General features: G+C 41.1%; 1 protein-coding gene across 4 annotated transcripts in view; it reads right to left on the minus strand.

Moving 5' to 3' along the window:
• Positions 1–310: 310 nt before the first annotated feature.
• Positions 311–21,695, minus strand: part of PARP9 (poly(ADP-ribose) polymerase family member 9) — a 30,965-nt gene continuing 9,580 nt past the window's right edge. For 3 of the 4 annotated variants that reach the window (XM_023755798.1, XM_014457763.2, XM_014457762.2), the window contains exons 5-11: positions 20,031–20,258; positions 18,243–18,461; positions 12,765–12,819; positions 9,233–9,610; positions 6,171–6,307; positions 5,127–5,300; positions 311–1,095 (exon numbers count right to left, since the gene is read on the minus strand). In XM_023755798.1, the coding sequence (XP_023611566.1) occupies positions 1,045–1,095; positions 5,127–5,300; positions 6,171–6,307; positions 9,233–9,610; positions 12,765–12,819; positions 18,243–18,461; positions 20,031–20,258 (1,242 nt within the window). In that variant the 3' untranslated portion in view covers positions 311–1,044. The remainder of the gene's footprint in view (positions 1,096–5,126; positions 5,301–6,170; positions 6,308–9,232; positions 9,611–12,764; positions 12,820–18,242; positions 18,462–20,030; positions 20,259–21,695) is intronic. The other variant, XM_023755799.1, reaches the window with a different exon arrangement.

The raw sequence follows: 21,695 nt of genomic DNA on the forward strand, positions 1-21,695 counted from the left end.
CCTCTTATATTTTCCCAAAGAATCTGTAATTCCTCATTCCAATCATACTTATTAAGTTGTCCATAGCTGCCTTTCTAATTAGTCAGGCTGAAAGCTGTATGAAGACATTTGTCTTGTCCAGCATCATATCCCCAGGACTCATAAAGTGACTGAAATACATCTGGTGGTCAAAAAATATTTGGTAAATTAATAATTTGGCCTAGTGGTACTTGAGTTGCATTGCTTGATATGGCTGAATTCACACAGGTTATCAGGAGAATATCAGCCTTTTGATGTCCTTCCACTTCAAATAATTTCATTTAACATGTGATTTTTCAAAGCAAAGGTGATTTATTTTGTTATCAAAAGCACTGCATAAGATTATCTGGAAAATATAAAATCATCCTGCTTTGTTACACTATCACCACTTTAGAAAATAAAATGGATTATATATTAGAAAAGTCTCTTCATTGCATGCAAAAAATTTTTGCTATTATAGTAAAGGAGGTGAAAGAACAACTTGAAGGAGAGGAATAATAGATGATGGTATACATCTATCCCAGCCCCAGGAGATAAAGACTAAGATGCTAGTAGTATGTAACTGGCCCCTTCAATAACCCAATTAGTCCATACAAACAACCCACTTAACACATTCAAACCACACTTTGAGCCATCAATGGTCATTATTGGTTAGTTTCTACAAAGGAAGGCCATGCCAGTTGTTAAAATTCTATGGAGATTAATCAACAGGGCTACCTCTTGAGAGTTCCCTCCTAGTCAACTGTGGATACATCATTGGTTTTGATAAGTAATCCTGTGACCATACAGGATCTTGGGTGCAAGTCCACAAATATTGGGGCATGGCCTGCACACTACTAAAAATAACAAAGGTTTCTGGGCTATAGACACTGTCAACCACACTGTCATGTCTATCTGTGGCACCAGGAATCATTAGTGGGGGAATAATATTTTCCTGATGACCCTGACAGAAGGAGCCTGTGAGTACTTCAGCCTCAAACACGTAGATCAGCTTATCTGTAGTAGATGTTTTCTTGACCGGGTATGCTAGGTTTCTGAGGTTCTTGATGAAGTATATGCCAGCTCCATACTTTGGGTCTGATAAAAGAAAAAAAATGTAAACAGTTATTACGATCTACAGAAACATATTGCCCTATTTGGGTACTAATAAATATTCGCTGTCTAGTCCTCCAAATAATCACTACTTTTTGGTCCCAAGTCCCTGTGTCAGTAGCAAAGATACCCAAAGTTGTTCCCTTAAGACACATTATCACTGATATCCTCAATATAATAATAGCTTACATTTAAATATAGCTTCCTTCCTTCCTTCTGTCCCACCCCGCCTTCCTCCCTCACCTTCCTCTTTCTTTCTTTAATTTACTTGGGACTTAACCAAACACTATATCAGGTTCTAGAGCAGCACTGAACAATAGAAATGCAACATAAGCCACACACATAATTTTAAATTCTCTAGTAGCCACATTAAAAAAGGTAAAAAGAAACAGGTGCAACTAATTTAATAATAAATTTATTTAACCTATTATATCCAAATGTTATCACTCCAACATGTAATCAATATGCAAAATTATTAAGGAGACATTTTACATTTTTTTTATTTGGTAGCGGTCTTTAAATACAGTGCATATTTTATACTTACCGTGTAACTCAATTCAGATTAAACATATTTCAAATGTTCAACAGCCACAAGTGACTGGCTCATGGCTACCACATTGGACTACAGCTTTAGAGCTTCAAAAATGACTAAGACATGATTCCTATTCTCAAAAGTTCACAACGGGAACTCCCCACATAAAATATAGTACAATTTCATGTGGCAAGCAAGTATTTTGAGATAAATATCAAAGATTTCTTTCCTGGGAGTGTCTTCTTACTCTTTGTTCCTCTACCCACTGAATTCTTGCTACTTATACAGGGGCAAAATATATAAAGTTTAGAACAAAGTCATTTGAATATATATGATACATATCATATATATATATATATATATATATATATATATATATATATATATATATATATAATTATTTTTAATTAAAGCAGAAAATATGGTCTTGAAAGTATGGCCTTGACAGTTAGATTTTCTGAGTGAGGAAAAGAGTTTTTGAACCAAAAGGATAAAAGCCTGAAGGATTCAGAGCATGGATTTTATACCACCTATAACAGAAAAGAGAACAATACAAGATATTCTAAGAGCAGTTTTTTCACTTCAAGATAAATGTAAGTTCTTTCTTCCACCTTCAGGGAAGAGAAGAATCAGGGAAGACATAACGAGAACTCACTTCTCTGTCGTACTCTCTCAAGAGTGCCCTGGGCGTCAAGATGGTGAAGAACCAACAGAAACCTCAGAAGAACTAGGGGGACTTCCAGAGTAGAAGGGAACATTGCCTGACTCCGCCGTTTGCAGCCCCCTCATCCAGCCTGGCACTTGAGTGGAAAGTAGCAATGGCCGGGGAAGATTTCCAGAAGGGGTGGGACTTCCACACAAGACCCCACATTTCAGCCTGGAGGATGTGCACACTCAAACACTTTGCGTGCTATAGGAGGAACACAAACATGGCCTGGAAAGGAATTCCCTTGACATGAAAAACAGAGTGCCCTGTATAGACCCTACCTAAGAGCAAAGGGGACTGGAAATTTAAGTAAAGGAAGGTGCTAATGGCCAAAGGTGTTTTATCTACCAGAGGACCCTGAGAGGCAGAGGACTGATGGGGCCATGAACCAGACCACCCTCCCCTCAATGCCTGTCCCATCATGGAGAACACTCTCAGAAGAGGAGAAATAAAGGCAAAACCTTGCAGGAACTGAGTCTAAACTCCAAAGGGACTAGGAACACTGAAAGGACTGAATTCATCTGTCAAGATGGAGTTTTCCACATCTGTGGACTTGGGGGCATAAAAGACAGGTGAAGTTCAATTATACAGCCATAAAGAAAACAAGTCCCATACCTGAATTTTGTAGAACTGAATTGGTGTACTTGTTAGAGTTACAGAGGCTGTAACAAAGGAATGGAGGGAGTGCAGGAACATAGAGAAGGAAGCAATTCACTGGGTCTGCAGGAGTTGGGGAAGGTGTCCACCAGGAGATGCCATTTGAGCTATGTCTTAAAGAAGGAATAAGAATTTGCAGGGCTGACAAGGGCGAAGAGGGAAGACATTCCACATGCAAAGGCACAGAGGCATGAGAGCATACAGCATACTCAGGAAACTAAGAAGTTCATGGCTAGAGTGTTGGGGAACATAGTGAGTTATGAGGCTGGAGAAATAATGTGGGGCTAAGGCCTTCTGTACTCTGCTAAGGAGTCTGAGTTTTTACCTTCTAGGTTACTAGGAATGCAGATGCTAAACAGGCATGTAATTTTTTAGCATGATAATTCTGGAAGAGAAAAGGACAGGTTAATAGAGGTGTTTTGAGGCAAAGAAGGACCTGGTAATCATCTAGGCTTATGGGAAGGTAAACTAAGGCAGCAGGAAAAGAGAAGTGAGGCTGTGCTGAGAATTTTATTGAGAGAGAATCTGTGACTGCCTGGATATGAGAGAGAAAGGAAGGAATGGAGGATGATTCAGTTTCTACCTTAGAAGACCTCATAGATGGTGATGGTGTCAGCCAGGTTAGGGAGTATCAGAAAGAAAGGGGGAAAAATAGCCTATGTCTTAGGGAAAAATATGGCCAAGAAGGAGTTCAGCTGGAGTTGGCTATGCGTCCATAGGTAGAAATGTCCAAAAGATAGTTTGAAATATGGACCTGCAGGTAGGAGAAAGAGAGGAGGTTACAGATGGAGAGGCAATTAGCCATATCTGCCACAGGACTGAAAAGAGGGCACCCACTGGATTTGGAAAATAGGGAGACAGTGATGATCTTAGAGTATCTGAGTAGAAGGTGGTGATTGTGTGCGTAGGGGCAGGAAGAGTGGGGTGCAGAGAAGCCAGTTACAATGGTTTAGGAGCAAAAGAAGTTGTGAGTTTTTAAGATTGCTAATGAAAGGACCATACCAATCATCACTTTCCTGATTGCACTGGGAGATTTCTTGGAGGAGATTCACTGATCAATTTTTACCTCCAGGAGTTGAGCATGCCCAATTTTCCCCCTAGGTATTGCTTATATTCTCTCTGGGGCAAAGAGATTTAAAAACTCTTTGCTTTCCAGAAATCAAGGATCATGCTACATGTTTTGAAGGGTAAAGATGAAGGGATTTCACCGACCAGGCAAAACCAAGCTGCATTGCTAGGTATCTCCCACAATAATTACAAAACTTCTTGGCCTCCTTTGAAGAGATCTAAAGAGGACACTACAGCAATGAAGTAAGTTGTTGTTTTGTTAATCTCCACCCAAGGATGTTTTTACCATTTCTTTTCAGAGAGTGTGGAAAGGAGGGAAGGAGGGGGAAAGAAACAGGGAAACATCAATGTGAGAGACACATCAATTGGCTGCCACCCGCACGTGCCCCAACCGGGGCCGGGGATGGTACCAGGTATGTGCACTTGACCCGAGACCCTTTGGTGCATGGGCTGACACTCTTAACTGCTGAGCCACACCAGCCAGGGCTGTATGCAATATTTTTGTACAACTGAAAAGAGACATGGAAGCCACACACAGAACTCTTATAGCTGAGAGGGATCTTAAGATGTTAGTCACTTCACCTGCCAGATGAAATCTAATTCATTCACTATCAGGCTATAGGAAATGAAGAGAATGGAAGAGAAAAGATCAACTTTATTAAGTTCAGGAAAAAGCCCTTTTAATTAAGGGATTAGGATGGTTAAGTAGTGATAATAATTTGCTTGAGATAAGCGGGGTGGGAGGAGTGGGGGAAGAAAGAGAAAGAAAAGCTCCAGGGTACTCTGCATATAAGACACATAAACACAGAAAGGAGGGAACCTGAACTGTACATCTTACTGCAAATACTTTCATCAACATTAAACCCATCAGCAACAAAATATATGAAGGAAAATAAAAATAAGGACCCTTTCCAAATGACTTAAACACTAAATCCTAGTTGCAAATGATCCCCTCACCACAGCAACAAATGCTATTGGTGGAGAGTCCTCTGCTGATGTCTGCTCACCAATTCCCACACACAGTAGCTCCAATAATGAGGGGCTGACACCTACCGCAGGCACTGAGTACATCCTTTGAAAGCCAACTCTGCCTACCACTTCGCAGAATTGCTGTGGGACTTGCTGAAACAACCGGCGGCTCACAGGTTTCCCACGAATTTTCTCTTCCATCATTTTCTTCTTTCTTTGGAAGACAGCCATGAGAACCATGTTTTCTATCTTCTCTACCTGGAACCCAGGGGAATGAAAATCTGAATAAGAGACTGGAGAACTGCTACTTAAATGGCCTGATGCACTGCTTCAGAAATAAAGGCACTAATGTGCATATAGCTTTGCATGCAATTTGATTTTCATTTCAAGTTACATAGGGGTCTCTCCTGGCCGCAGCCCTCTCCTAGCACTTGGGTTGCGGGAAACGAGTTAAGTCGGCTCGCGTGAATTGCGCGTACTCCGCGGGAGCCGTCTTAAACTCGGTTCATATAGATTTGCGGTGGAGTGCGGGAAACGTGTAAACTCGGGCCGATTGTAACTGCGTATTACCAAATATTTCATTTCAATCGAACCCATACTTCAAAAGATATAGGCATTTTAACGTGCCATCTTATATTTTGGCGGGAAATTCACCCGACACCGTAGTGCTAGCTTGATTTCTATCTCTTCAAAATTCCCTGCCCCTTCTTTGATAAATTCATTTAATAAAAATGCACTGAACAACCACTGTTAATGAAATGGCCAACAATGTATTTACTGTCTTTGCCCTCTTAAAGCTCAGTTTAGTGAGAGATAAAAATAGGTACACAATTATAATAACACAGTGTGATAAGTTCTATTCCAGTCCTTTTATTTTGCATCAACATAGGCAGCTTTTAACTGGATCTTGATCTATGCTTCTGTATATCCTGACATCATTTCTGCCCCCTATACCTTGGTATCTGCCCATCTCTAGCCTCCTCTCCATCTTATTTCGGAGACTCCTGGTCAAATGAGCAGCTAGCTTACAGGTGTTTTTTTATTGTTTGTTTTTGTTTTTGTTTTTTAGCTATAGAACAAATGGATTAATAGCAAGGCAAGTCAAATCTTTCCTTTAATTACATATACCTTTATAACCCGCAAGCCACAGTTTTCAAACTCTTTCTTTTGATCTTGAATTTCTGGAGTTGAAAGCATTAAACATTTCAGAAACTTATTTTCTTTCATTTCATCTTGGTGTATTGGTTGCTGATCAGTCCACTGTCCTAAACATGAGTAACACAAAACACTTTTTCAATGCTCTGAGAGGCAATCCTATATAAAAAAGAGCTAATATGCAAATGGTCATCACGACCTCAAGCCCTTGGGCCAGAACTGCTCAGACACTCAACACTGGGAGACGGGAATGGGGACCAGCCAGGCACAAATGAGCTCGTGAGAGAGGAATGGGGACCGGCCAGGCTGCAGCCTGGGAGAGGGACAAGCCGCCCACCCCGCGGTCCCAGGTGCCAGCAGCTGGGGCTGCGGCCCGGGAGAGGGACAAGCCACCCGCCCTGTGGACCTGGGCACTTGCGGCTGCGGCCCGGGCAAAGCTACCTGTCCACTGTCCCCTGCGGCTGCGGCCGGCCTGGGTGAAGCTGGCCTGGGTCATGGGTGCCCGCGGCCGACCAGAGGGAGGGAAGCCCAGGTCCCGGATGCCTGCGATGGCCAGAGGAGGGGATCCTGGGTCCCGGGTGCAGGGCAAGGCAGAGGTGGGTAGGGGTGATCAGGCCAGCAGGGGAGCAGTTAGGGGTGATCAGGCAGGCAGGCACAGGGGTTAGGGGCAATCAGGCAGGCAGGCGAGCTGTTAGGAGCCAGTGGTCCCAGATTTTGAGAGGCAGTCGGACATCCCCCGAGGGGTCCCGGATTGAAGAGGGTGCAGGTTGGGCTGAGGGAGAGGGAGAGGGAGCCCCCCCCCCCCTCCCCGCTGCATGAATTTCGTGCACCGGGCCTCTAGTTTTACAAATAAGGAAATTAAAACCCAGTTATGTGACTTGCCCAATATCACACAGCTAATAAGTAAAGAGGTCCAAGTTATAAACCTGACTTTCACCAGTGCCTTCTGTAAGGGGCAAGGCAGAATATTTGGCATGTACATCACTCATATGCCACTCCCAAGCAAGAAGAGCAAAATTTGGAGATTAAGACTAAATTGTGTCATGTATTTCCTCCCTTTCTCCCTTAACTTCCTTCCTTTTTTAAGTTCAAGAGACTACCTGTTATTGTCCAAAGAAGCTCCTTATTGGACTAAATGCACAGGTGGACAAAATGAAAATTCCCCAAAAGGCTTACTTTCTCCCCGTTTGAGTTTGACTTTAGACCAAGTATATTAAAATGACCTAATAGCCAGCACATTTCTAATGGAATGGGCTGAATTTAAGTAAAAAAGAGGATGATACATCCAGAGAAACTCGCTAGAGGGTCAAGTTGTAAATCTGGAAGGCAGGAAGGATAAAACACCATAGCAAAGGAACTCAAAGGCCAGGAAATTTCAAAGGAAGACACTCTAAATTAAATCTGGAGAGCAATAGCTCACATTGATGAAATATAGTATTAAGTCCAGTTGACTTGAGTTCAGCAAACATTTACTGAATTACTATTACATGCCAGGCACTGGCTGGGCACTGGAGATTCAAAATCTACAAACTCTTGCTATCAGAAAAGCTTGCCAGGAAGGATTAAAAGAACAACACAATAGAGAGGCGATGCCTAACTTCTATCATTTAAATTTTATTCTGATGGATAGTTGATGTTCTCTGTAGTAAGAGCTCATTTCAAATTTATCCATTTTGTTAATGATGATCCTAATCTGGTTAAGAGAGGATGAGTCTGTATGAACCTCTGAAACTTAGTCATCAGCTACTAAAAATGCCACCTTTGCAGCAGAACAAGGAACTTACTAGTATATGGCTAAGTTGCCAGTAGCTGGAGGAGGGCTCAACCTTATAAATGCAATTAAAGTGATGCTACAAGCTTTACAGGAGATCAATATTTCTTTGTCTCTTGTTCTCTTGAGAGGTATCAGTGTCAGTTTACATATTCACAGACATTACACTTTAAAAGCTAAGTAGAAATCACAATCTTGGGTCTCATTTTTGCATATGATTTTTGTCCATGTTTTTGGACACTGAGTTTTCTGTGGAATGTGGATGCAACATTTACTGCAAACTCCCACTCATTTTGACCATTTCAGCCTGAATAATTTTTATAAACACATGGTGAAAATAAGGTGTCCTTTAAAATCCTGCATCTGAATTGCTGTACTAGGTCCGTTCTCCACATTACAACCAGTGATCTCTCTAACGTACAAGTCTAGTTAGGGTGCCTCTCCTAGGTGCTCCCAGAGCACTTTCACCCTCTTTCTTAACTAACCTTGCTTGCTTCTCAGAATCCCCAATTAGATTCTTAGTGAAAACAATGTCTATTTTATTACTGTATCCTCAGCACCTAGAACAATGCTTGGTACATATCATAGATGCAATATTCATTAGCTGAATAAGTGAATGAAATAAGCCTCTGTCTCCTAAGGTGGTGTTTCCAATGGTATAATTTCCTTGTTAGCTCTAGGACTATGTTAAAAGGATCTCTGCAGACCTCAATTCCCCAACATCCCGATGGAGTTTTGCTCCACTAAATGGGTGCTGTTTGCATGTACTTACTAGTACCATTTAATAACTTATTTTGGTGAGAAGGCTCAAAGTAAGTAATTTTAGGGTTCCTAAGGTTTCCAGCAACAGATAAATGCACTAAAACTCAATTTTAAAAAATCAGTGGAATGTGTCTACATTTGAACGCTCCATCTGCAGAATTAGAGATGTGCTTTTCCCCCCACTGCCTAGGAGTGGGTTACCCTAGGCTTTCCATGTAATTGCCTCTTAGGTAATCCAAGTCATCATAAGTGAATCCAATTGTGTGTGTGTGTGTGTGTGTGTGTGTGTGTGTGTGTGTGTGTTCATTTACTAATAATTAACACTGCTGGTAGAAACAGAGCCCCAAAATGGTTATAAAAGTTTATGGCCTAGCACAGAACCTGCACAGTTTGCTCTCTTTTCTCTTCCATTCTCTCTCTTATCCACATACAGACAGACATAATCACACCCAAAAGGACAGGTGGGAGAGCTGACTTTCCAACTAAATAGTAAGTTACTTACCTGCCAGGCTCTGAAGGGCTCGCTCCTTTTTTTTTGCTATTTCCTCTTGAACTTCACACAGCATTCGTTCAATGTTCATAACCACCTCAATGAGGTCAGCCTTGGCTCCTTCAATCTCTAGAGTTGCCTTTCCTGGACTGATAGTCTCTGTGATAGAGACCCTTGAGGTTTTCTGAAGCTGAGACAAAATGTCATGTTCCTTTTTTCCAAGGGAGAGGATATGATTATTCTCAATGATGTGCTTATCCTGGTGGGTCAGTATTCTTTGGATCCATTCTTCGGCCTCACTCATTTTTTCCTGGTTAGAGCCCATCAGACGGATGGCAGGAGATTTAGCTTTTAGTTCATTTTCTCGGTTCCCTCTGACCTCCTGGGGGACTGAAAAGACTGTCATAAACAACCACAGAAGACAGGTGGGTTTTAAACCAGAGCAGAACAATACACCATGGCCAGTGTTTGCCCCAAGATATTGTCACTGTTGTTGGCTGTAGCAGCTTCAATTGAGTACTTTGTCTGAGAGCTGTGTTGGGTATAAAGGAAATCTAAATGTATGGTTTACAGTTTCCCTGAGTTGGGTTTATCATGTCCTGCCCCTTCTGTGTTGCATTTACCAATTCACAGATGAGTTCACCTTGTGATCTCACTCTGGATTTTGACCAACTATTATTTCCTGCTGAATGGGATTTTCCTCAACCTCTTACTAATCCCAGGTTTAAAATCAAACATCTCAGAAAGCAACAGAGCTAAAAGAGTAAAATTCTTTTTAAAAAATGTATTCCTGATTATAAAAAGAATAGATGTTTATTATTGAAAAATTAGAAAATTATCCAAGTATAATAAAAGAAGGAAATACCCATAATTCCACTACCTGCGATTCTTATTTACATCTTATCTGTGTGTGACAGGACATTTCGCCCCTCCACAAGCACTGGGAGCTTAGCAGCTCCTGCTGCTGGACACAGTATATCCCAGAAGAAAAAGAAACAGAATTTTATTCCAACCCACCCATGTATACCTCTCTCTGCAACCCCCTCCACAAGGAGTAAAGATATATATCAAGAAGAAGAATCTCTGATGGATTAGGGTGACTCTGAACCCAAATTCCAAAAGAAAGGGGGGGGGGTGGACCAGTTGAGAGAGAATTTATAGGTGAAGCAGTACCTAAAATATATAAAGAATTCCCTGAAATCATTAATAAAAAGAAACCCAATAGCCAGCTGGGCAAAAGAATTCACAGAAAAGGAAACACAAATGGCTCCTATATATGTGAAAAGATGTTTCTCTTCATTGGTAACCAGGGACATGAAAAATTACCCACTATATTGGCAAAAATTCATAAGTCTGACAATCTCAAGTGTTGGGAAGGACACAGAGCAACTGGAACTCCTATGTATTTATGATAGATGTAAAATTAGAGCAACCACTCCTATAATTATATTATTTAGAAAAACACTGGCACATGTATATCAGAGGATGTGTACAAGAAAGTTCACATTCAAGAACTGGAAATAATGCATGCCCTTCAACAATGGAATATTATTATAGCAATGGAATGTAGTGAATTTAGCTACATGGACGAATCTCGGTAACATTTTGAAGGGAAAAAGTAAGTTGAGCACTTACTATGTTCTAGGCATTATTCTAAGAGCTTCATATATTTTACTAGAGGCCCGGTGCATGGCATTCGTGCACTCAGGTGTGTGTGGGGGGGTGTCGCTCAGCCTGGCCTTCACCCTTTCGCAGTCCAGGAGCCCCTAGGGAATGTCCAACTGACTCCTGGGAGCGGGCCTAAGCCACAGTCACACATCTTTAGCGCTGCCGCAGAGGCGGGCTGCTGCACTTGCCAGCCGTCAGCCTGGCTTGTGACTAAGCGGCATTCCCCCTGTGGGAGCGCACTAATCAGCAAGGGGCAGCTCTTGCATTGAGTGTCGGTCCCCCTGGTGGTCAGTGTACATCATAGCAACCGGTCATTCCATCATTTGATTCATTTGCATATTACCCTTTTATTATATAGGATTCAATCCTCACAACCCAATGAGATACTATTAGTACTATTAGTAGCCCCGTCTTACAAATGAAGACACTAACTCAGAGTTATGAAGAAACTTGCCCATGGTTTTAGGACTAGTAGGTGGTGGCCAGGGAGTTAGTAGGTGTGTGCAGTCTGATTCCAGTGCTCACACAATTCTGCCTCCCAGTAAGGGATCCCAGGATAATAATGGTAATTAGCATATTTTACCTAATGTAGCAGTTGGGTGGTATCAGGGACTATGGAGAAGTATCAGGACAGATTTCAAAGTGTGTGTGTGGGGGGAATAGAAGATGGCCTCCTCTGAGTAAAAATTAAAGTCAGTGTCTTATACAACACTAAGAAGTGTGTGTGTGTGTGGGGGGGTGGGGGTGGGGGTGGGGGGTGTTTCTTAAATTGGAGGCATACTTTTTTTTGAACCCTTGTTCTGCTTGGGAGCTTACATTACTTTTTAGGAGAAAATAAAAACATGTGTTGATACTTCTTTAATCCATCATCATCAAGAAAGAAGAATTGTTCTAGGTAACTACATTGTTCAGATCACTAAAGTTAAATAGTTTAACTTTTCCTTGGTTACCTGAGATCATTATCTTTTTTTTGTCTATTTGTTTTTTGTTTTTAAATCCTCACCCAAGGATATTTTTCCATTGATTTTTTGAGAGAGTGGAAGGGAGTGGGACAGAGAAACATTAATGTGAGAGAGACAGATTGGTTGCCTCCCAGTATGAGGTGTGCAGGAGGCAGCCAATCAAGGACTCTCTCTCTACACTGATGTTTCTATCTCTCTCTCCCTCTCCCTTCTTCTCTGAAATCAATAAAAATATATTAAAAAAAAAGAAATGTAGTTATAAGACAGAGGTAAACATTCTCCAGCCCCCAACAACCAGGATTGGTTTAGTTCAGTGATCCCCAAACCTGCTTTCGTATCAAAATTGATTAGGGGGCATTGAAAAATATACATGCTTGGCCCAAGACCCAGAGTTCCTGAATCAGAATGTGTAGAGTTGGGGTTTACACATATCCTTGTTGGTATGTTTGTTTTTTAAAGTTCTCATCATGATCCTAGTGATTACTTAGGCTTGGATAGCATTGGGTTAATCCATTTATTGTTATCTGTTATTCCCGAGATGTGTTTTCTATAATTATTACAGAGTAACTCCATTTAGATGTTTGCTTATTCAGAGCAAAAAGAGTGCTGGCTAAGTCAGTTTGTGAAGGGCAGAACTTTTTCTTAGAAAAAAATTATAGATGGCATTTGTAAATGAACTATTCACACTGTGAATTACCTAATGCTACCTTGCCTCACTTTGCTCATATCATAAAACTGGACTGAACAAGAACATGGCCAGATATAGAGCAGGTTGGTATCTAAGCAGGAGCACAATGAGATATATTTGGCTTCTTTATTCTTCTTCTCCTCCCTTCCATTAGTTTAGATGATCAAGAATAGAATGAGCCTAGGGTGGGAGAAGCTGCTTCTAGCTCCATAAATTTCTTACTCACCACTGTAATTGTTGGGGAGCCTGGACTTAATCTTCTCCATTGCAGTGCTGAAAGCCTACAAGAAGCAAAACAGAGCAGAGCAAGGGCTTTTAGTCATTGTCATCAAAATCCCTCCCTCTACCTGTACACACCACACTTGACCTCATCCACTCTGAGAGTCCCCATTTCCACTGCCACAAATCTAAAGCAGCCTGTAGGAAAATCTTGGGGCATAACAAGTGCAGCACCACAATCTGTTAGAACATGTACGAGAACCAAGGTTAGGAAAAATGGAAAGAAAACCAATAGACAGATGCTCTCGTAGTTAATAAAACACAAATTTATCTTTAAAAAGTTATACACACATTGCCTTTTCTGTAGATTGAATAAATGATCAATTCCTTTAAAATGCTTAATATTGTATCTGGCACATAGAAGACATTTGTCTATTTTAAAGAAGCTCATCTCTCCTAGAGTTTCGAATTACCATATCCAGTATCTTCCTTTTTTAATGTTGATACAATTGGCAGTAGTTACTTCATGGAAAAGATGGTAAATAATGAGGTGAAAACGAGATTTTGCTTGGCATCTGAACTTATAAAATTTCTTAATCTGTAGGCCATTTTTCTTCACAAATTATATTTGTAGCTTCTATTTCCAGAGCCAAAGGCCCTCCATCTTACCATATTTTGTACCTGGAGAGGTCATTATGGGGAACTTCCCTGCACTCCCTGTCCAAGAACTTGGAAATAAAACAAATGAGATAATATTATCTGCTGATAAATAGATTAAGAATAGCTGCCATACACAAAATGGATAAAAATCAGCTCTCCCCCAAAGTCCCTTTAAATGTCAGTATGTGTTTCAGGATGAGAAATCCATTAGGCAAGGCTTTCGAATTAAATTGGAAAGAAATCTATAACTTAACCAGCAGCAATAACTTAGAAGAATGTGTGGATACCAAGCAGATGGTCTCCAAGAAGTTTGGAAAAGTGGAATTTGGAAGTCTTCCCAGCTCTGTCCACAAATGACCAATGCCTAAAGTGAAGGGTGCTACCAGTGTGTTCCTTATTCTGAGACATACTGTCTGGCACAAGGTAGATACACAATAAATATTTGTTAAATAACCAAATGAACAACTATCCATCACCTTTTACAGATACTCGGCTCCAACCAGGACCCTTTATCACCATGAAATACTGGTGAACACATGCATTTCAGTCAGCTGGGAAGTATTACTCACTGAATGTTAAGTATCACCCTATTGTGAGTGTAGTGTAGGCTGGTCATCCTGAGTCAGGTCAACTCTGGACGTCTGACAAATCCATTTTCTGAAATGTAGGGACTTGCCCCTGTAGGTAAGGCCCCTGTGAGAAATGTGTAAGTTGCCCTCTGATCTTTCTGAACACACACCCCTCAATGAAAGACTTATTTAGGAAGCAAAGATGTATTTATCAGAAGGCCAGAGGGTATACATATGTGTGCACACACATCATGCCTCCACATGGATGTAATGTATGGTTGATATTGAAATAAACCTGAAGGAATGGTCCATGTTAGGGTATAGATAGTGTCAGTTACTGTGTAAGATCGTCCTCTCCTTTGAGTTACAGAACTGAGAGATGTGTCGTCTCTCCATTTATTTTGTTCTGTTTTTCTTTAGTGGTTCAGAACACAGGCTTTTGAGACAGACAGACCAGGTTGGAGTCTTGGTTTGGCCATTTGACTAGCTGTGTGTAGTTTTCATTTGTAAAATGGAGATGACAACAGTGGTTTCACCGCAGGTTTAGGGGGGAGAATGGAATGAGACAGCTTCTTAGCACAGTACTTGGCTGATGTAATACACAGCAGCTATTTTTATTATTAGCCCTCAGACTGTGGTCAGTCTTTCTACTTTTGTTGAACTGCCATGTACACTTTTACTATAGGTTGGAAAGAATGAACTTTCTTTTCTAGACATGGTTAATTCTTCCTGTAGGGAGGGAATACTTCATGAATAGTTCAAAGATATACCCAGGGCCCAATTATAGTCCTCTGCTTGCGGGGGAACTGGTTAATTTCATTTGAAGGACAGGATGATTCATTTTGTCAAGAAGGCGAGCTATTTCACGGGGTAATTCACCACCATGTTCTGTGAATGAGACACAGTGGTATGCTGGCACTGGCTGATACTGGCTTCCAAGAGCCCATTGTTCACGTATCCTCTCACCTCCACCTTCAGTGGTGTCACATGGATCGTTTGAAGTCAGCAGGGGAAATCAGCCAACACTACAAACCTTGTGTCTAGTCAGGCAGAAAAAGGAATACAAACCTTTACACTTGTTCCAGGAAAGAGCAAGCTGGAACTATATCTGTTTTCCTGTACAAGGAGATAAAATGGCAACCTCCCACATAGAGACAGGCTGGGGGTGGGAAAGAGGACTAATGTTCAGAGCCACGCTCTGGGCCAGGCCCTCAGAAGGCCCTTTATACCCAGAACCCAGACACATGCCTGGGAAATCGCACTAGCACATCGATGCTGCTGTCGACAGAATCAGAAACCTATGTCTTCAAAACCTAGTGTAAGGTGCTGTACCTTACCTCATTTCTTTTTTAGTCTTTCTAACATCATTAAAGTCCTTTTGGAAAATGCCAGCTAAGTGAGAATGAAGCAAAAAAGATAGTACTCTAAGGGCAGAACAGTACAGCAATATATACTAATCATGCTGAATATGTCAGTGACCTATTCACATGTGAGAAACTCAGCTGATCTGGCCACTCAAAAACAAAAAGCTGAGATGAAGTGAAATCAAAAGAGGCACTCAGACACATAGACACACTCCCCTACACCACAGCTGGTTTCCCTCTGAAGCCAACCATAAGTGAGTTAGGAAAGAATAGGATGAATTTGAGGACAGTACTCGGGACATGGCAAAAGTAGTCAGATACGCCCTTACTGTTAAAAAACTAATCTAATTGGAGAAAAGGTAAACAATTCACTTAATTTAGTATTCAGTTCAGAACTCAGTGAACCTTAGCCCATTACAGTTAATATAACAACTAATCTTCATAGAGGACTTACTGTACATGAGGTACTGTTTTAAGTGTTTTACATGTATTAACTCCTTGAATTCTCACAACAGCTCCCGAATATGGTGGTTATTACCCCTATATTAAAGCTAAGGACTTGCCCAAGGATGTTGATTGATTGGAGAGGAAAAGACAAAGAATTTGTTTTAAATATGTTGGATTTGGGGCGACGAGAAGATGGCGGCATAGGTAAACACCGGAGTTTGCTGCCTCGAACAACCACTTCAAAAATACAACTAAAAGTCGGAGCGGACATCAACCAGAACCACGGGAAGGCTGGCTGAGGAGAGTCTCTTCAACTAGAAGCAAAAACAACAGCATTCCGACGCTCAGCGGAGGCGCAGTGTGGAAAATTTAAAGGTACGGCGGTGCGGTGGTGACGGTGCGCGCGCAAAGCGGGCTGGCGGCTGAGGGCGCGATTGTCGTTTTCAATCAGGAGCGAGTCTCAGACTCTGGGCTACAGATCCGGGCGAGTCTCTAGGGACCCAGACTCAAACGGGAGAAGCGGGACTGTCTGGCTACGGCCCCTCCGAGGTTTGCAGCGGTTACGGGGACAGAGAGGCAGAGCCCCTGGGGACCGACTGAGAGCGGCCATAGCTGCTCCCTCCCCCCGCCCTGTTGAGCCCGCCCCGCCCAAACCCTGCGCACGGCCATTTGCCCACCGCCTCAGGCAAAGGCTGGACTAGCGCCTCCCTAGAAGACAGACATTTTCCACAGCTGATTCCTACAGCCAGTCGGCCTGGTGGTCAAATCCCTCTAGTGTTAACTACAACAATTAAGGCTTGGCTAGAACAAGACTGCGCACAGAGACCACAAGGGGGTGCACCAAGAAAGCAAATAAGATGCGAGACAAAAAAACATGACAGAAATGGAGGATATGGAGCTAAGAATCGCAATTTTGAGGGCTTGCCATAAATTTGTGCAGAGCCTCACGAAAACTAATGAGACCCTTGATGCTACGATAAAGAAATTAGAAAGTAAGCATACACGGACTGAAATAAAGAATATTATACCCAATAGCAGACCAGAGGAGCACAAGAATCAAACCAAAGATTCGACAAAAAACACCCAATTGGAAAAACAAAATGAAAAAAGAATCCGAAAGTGTGAAGATAGTGTAAGGAGCCTCTGGGACAGCTTTAAGCGGTCTAATATCAGAATTATTGGAGTGCCAGAAGATGAGAGACAGCAAGATATTGAAAACCTATTTCAAGAAATAATGGCAGAAAACTTCCCCCACCTGGAGAAAGAAATGGACTTACAGGTCCAAGAAGCGCAGAGAACCCCAAACAAAAGGAATCCAAAGAGGACCACACCAAGACACATCATCATTAAAATGCCAAGAGCAAAAGACAAAGAGAAAATCTTAAAAGCAGCAAGAGAAAGAGGCTCAATTACCTACAAGGGAATACCCATACGACTGTCAGCTGATTTCTCAACAGAAACTTTGCAGGCCAGAAGGGAATGGCAAGAAATATTCAAAGTGCTGAATACCAAGAACCTACAACCAAGATTACTTTATCCAGCAAAGCTATCATTCAGAATTGAAGGTCAGATAAAGAGCTTCACAGATAAGGAAAAACTAAAGGAGTTCATCACCGCCAAACCAGTATTATATGAAATGCTGAAAGGTATCCTTTAAGAAGAGGAAGAAGAAGAAAAAGGTAAAGATACAAATTATGAACAACAAATATGCATCTATCAACAAATGAATCTAAGAATCAAGTGAATAAATAACCTGATGTACAGAATGAACTGGTGATTATAATGAATCAGGGACATAGAAAGGGAATGGACTGACTATTCTTGGGGGAAAAGGGGTGTGGGAGATGCGGGAAGTGACTGGACAAAAATCATGCACCTATGGATGAACTCAGTGGGTGGGGAGTGAGGGTGGAGGGTGGGGTGGGAGCTGGAAGGAGGGGAGTTATGGGGGGAAAAAAGAGGAAAAATGTAATAATCTGAACAATAAAGATTTAAAAAAAAATATGTTGGATTTAAGATGACAGTTTGATATCTAAGTGGAAATAAGAGAGGGTTGGTGATGTGGATCTGAAGTTGACTCAGAAGATAGGACTCTGCAGAAGTTATGGCAGAAATTTAAGAATAGTTGTGTTCTTGGAAGAAAGAAGAGAGAGGGGCATAGGACCCTACACTAAAATTAGGGGTTCGCTTACCTTTAAGGACCAGAGGGAAGAATAAGTGCCAACAAAGGAAAAGAGTGAAGCGAGGTAGTGGGTTAAACATGGTTTCTCTAATGGCATTCCAATGTCTCATACTAATACAGGAAGGTCTGAGGTGGACAATTTACAAAAGTTAAGTTTCACTAAATTAGAAAAATCACCATGCCATACAGCTTACATGGATATTAAACAGATGTTGAATGAATGAATGAATGAACTGTAGGACATTTCTAAGATATTAACTTACCTTGTATATGTGCTGGTCTTTAGAAAGGATCACAAACTTTATAGTTAGTTGTTTTCCAGGACAATGTTGGGCAAACTTTAAAACTTCCTCACACATAATCTGTGCTACTTTATTGTCCTCAATACCAATGCCTCCAGCCCCAAGAGCAGGAAAGGAAATGGAAGTTAGATTTAGTTTAAGGCATTTTTGCAAACACTCGTTCACTGCATGTTTCAATATCTGTAGAAAAAAACACAATTTTAAGATCAGCCTTCAAGTCAAAAATAAGATTTCACTTACCCCTTGATCCTGCCCATATTTAACAATGTTAATCTCCACTCTCCCTCAGGGTCATGTCCATGCCTCCTCAGAGGGCAGGCAAAGTCCCACTCCATAGGGAACCCATTACAGCTATAAGGTTAAATGATGAAAAATGAAAAGGCTGAAGAAGCTGAAGTAATTGGTCCTTTTTGTGCTATTCAGGACCTTTGGGCACCATGATTTCTCCCAGCTTATGTAGTCTTGCTGACCTGCCCAGGTCAGAGAGCCAATCATCAGTTTATCCCCACTCATCTGTCACTACCAGGTCAACATAAAGAGCTCTTGGGAGTTTAATAAAGGAGGTAAAGGTTAAAAGGAATAAGCAGCATTTATTCAAAGTCTTTTAAGGTCTGCCATGTATTTCTCCTTGAGAAGTACTAGTATATTTGGCAGATTTAAACTTTCTATCAATGTTTCAACATCCAAATGAATACTAATACAAGAAGGTTGTCCGTGTAAGGACCTTGGAAAACTGATAAATAGAGATGATAGGGATTACAGGGCCCTCTAGCCAAGAAAGAACTGGAAATGGTGACAAAACAGATAGACAAAGGCAGGTGGGAAGACACCACTGGGAATAGATCTGACAAGAATGGCGCTAGAAGGGAAATCCAGGTCCTCCTGGAACTTAACAGTTGGAAGGAAACAGAGAGAGGCTGACTCCCAGGACCACTTAGGAAAAGGCCTACAGGGTACAGTGTGGTGAGGTGAATAGGTGTGCAGATGGATGTTTCTGTGCCTATCTGCGGTAAACCCATTTAAAATTTAGACATGTGTTAGGTTATATTTTAGATTAAACTTCTTAAGATAACTTATTTAGACAACAACAGCCCTAGCCGATTTGGCTCAGTGGATAGAGCGCTGGCCTGTGGACTGAAGGGTTCTGGGTTCGATTCTGGTCAAGGCACATACCTAGGTTGCAGGCTTGATCCCTGGCCCTGGTTAGGGTGCGTGTGGGAGGCAACGAATTGATGTGTCTCTCTCACATCAATGTTTCTTTCTCTCTGTCTCTTCCCCTCCCTTCCACTCTTTCTAAAGAAATCAATGGAAAAATATCCTCGGGTGAGAATTAACAACAACAACAACAAAAAAGACAACAAAAGTTATTCAGTATTTCAAATTTTCACAGGAGTAGTAGAAAATGGGGATTATACAACCTGATAATATTTCATTAATGTAATGATATGATGGAAATTCAACAAAGACTACACAGACTTTCAAGTTACATAAAGATAAATTTTTTTTTAAATATATTTTATTGATTTTTGACAGAGAGGAAGGGAGATGGATAGAGAGTTAGAAACATCGATGAGAGAGAAACATCGATCAGCTGCCTCCTGCACATCTCCTACTGGGAATGTGCCCGCAACCAAGGTACATGCCCTTGACCGGAATCGAACCTGGGACCCTTCAGTCCGCAAGCTGACGCTCTATCCACTGAGCCAAACCGGTTTTGGCAATATAAAGATAAATTTATTTTGAGCTTACCAGATCTCGGTCAGAATATGTTGAAAGCCACAACACATGGAATACACACGGACAGGACAATTTAAATCCTTTTGTGGACACTACCAACTGGGAATCCTGAGATTTCTGCTTCTTGTTTTTGTGAAATTCCTCTTCTATTTCATGTCCTGCTCGTTGTAGAATTGACTTCGACACAGGACCATCTCCAAACCTAAAAGGTGGACTTACAGAATTGACAATTACATCCGTCTGAAAAGGGAAAAAATGAAAAGGATTCCTTTTTAAATTACTTTTTGTTCAATTACTAATTTAAGTCTTTATTTCCCTGAAGAGCTTTGAAAAATACTTCTGAAGATCCTAAGTCCACAAAAATATCATTTAATAATGGATAGAAACTCATATTTCCAAAATGTGATCATTTGATTAGTCTGTTTATCCTATTCAGTAATTAGGCAAAGTGTGTTGATGGTACAATTTTTATTGCAAACATCTATCAGCCCCTTGCTGGCTTATCCCTCCCACATTCCCAGATTCTGAGCATTCCCTGTGATTTATTTTAAGCTTTATCAATGAATGGTTTCATTCCTTGCCCCACTGTCATCTCTTTTTGCTAATTTTGTGTGAATTTTCTGTTTTGTTTTAAACAGAGTGGAAATAAAATTTCTCAGGAAATTTTCACCTCCTTTTTTGTTTAAAGGTGAGTAGTACATAGTTAAAGAAAGTACAAATGAGACAAAAAAGTCTTCAGTGAAAAGTAGGCCTCCATCTTGGTGGGGTCCCCCTATCTCCCACTCACGCACCTATCCTACAGGCAATCACTTTATCAGTTTTTCATCTGTCCTTTCAGAAATAGACGGTAGAGCCTGGCTAGTGTGGCTCAGTGGTTGAGCATCAACCTATGAACCAGGAGGCCACGGTCTGATTCTCGGTCGGGCCACATGCCCGGGTTGCGGACTCCATCCCTAGTGTGGGGCATATAGGAGGTAGCTAATCAATGGTTCTTTCTCATCATTGAAATTTCTATCTCCCTCTCCCTCTCTCTTCCTCTCTGTTAAAAAAAAGAAAGAGACTGTATATTCACCTGGGCTGTATTTTAAGTAATATCACCTAGTTAACTCTAAGAACTGTGCTAACAGGGTTGTATCCTTTTTCTCCCTCATGCCCAAGTCCCCCTAAATCATCTTGATGGTTTTGGCTCCCTTTGGGGGTAACTTATGTATTTCTCATAGATGTTAATGAATGCTTCACTTTGAAAGTACAACCAGAATTTGCAATTTGGGGGCATTGGGGGTACTGCTTCCTTTTTAAATTTTAAGGTTCCTAATGTTTTTGGCAATAAATAAATACAATAAAATTTTAGTTAAATGAAAAGTTATTTAACAAGGATGTTTTCACTTTAATTTTAAATGGACATATTAATGATATCAAATAAATACAGTGGAACCTCAGTTCTTGAACTTAATTCATTCCAGAAGACTGTTCAAGAAGCAGTTTGAAAACTGAATCATTTTTCCCAATAGAAATAATGTAAATTAAATTAATCTGTTCCAGATCCCCAAATGATTTCCTGTTTCTTATATACAGTATATGTCTAAGTTCTATTGTTGTTCTCACTACTTTCTTTTTATTTTGCTGCTATCACTAACTTTCTTAGAACCCATGAGATTTACTGTACATATCCTATAT

The sequence above is a fragment of the Myotis lucifugus genome, unplaced genomic scaffold, assembly GCF_000147115.1.
Source record: "Myotis lucifugus unplaced genomic scaffold, Myoluc2.0 scaffold_84, whole genome shotgun sequence".
Lineage (NCBI taxonomy): Eukaryota > Metazoa > Chordata > Mammalia > Chiroptera > Vespertilionidae > Myotis > Myotis lucifugus.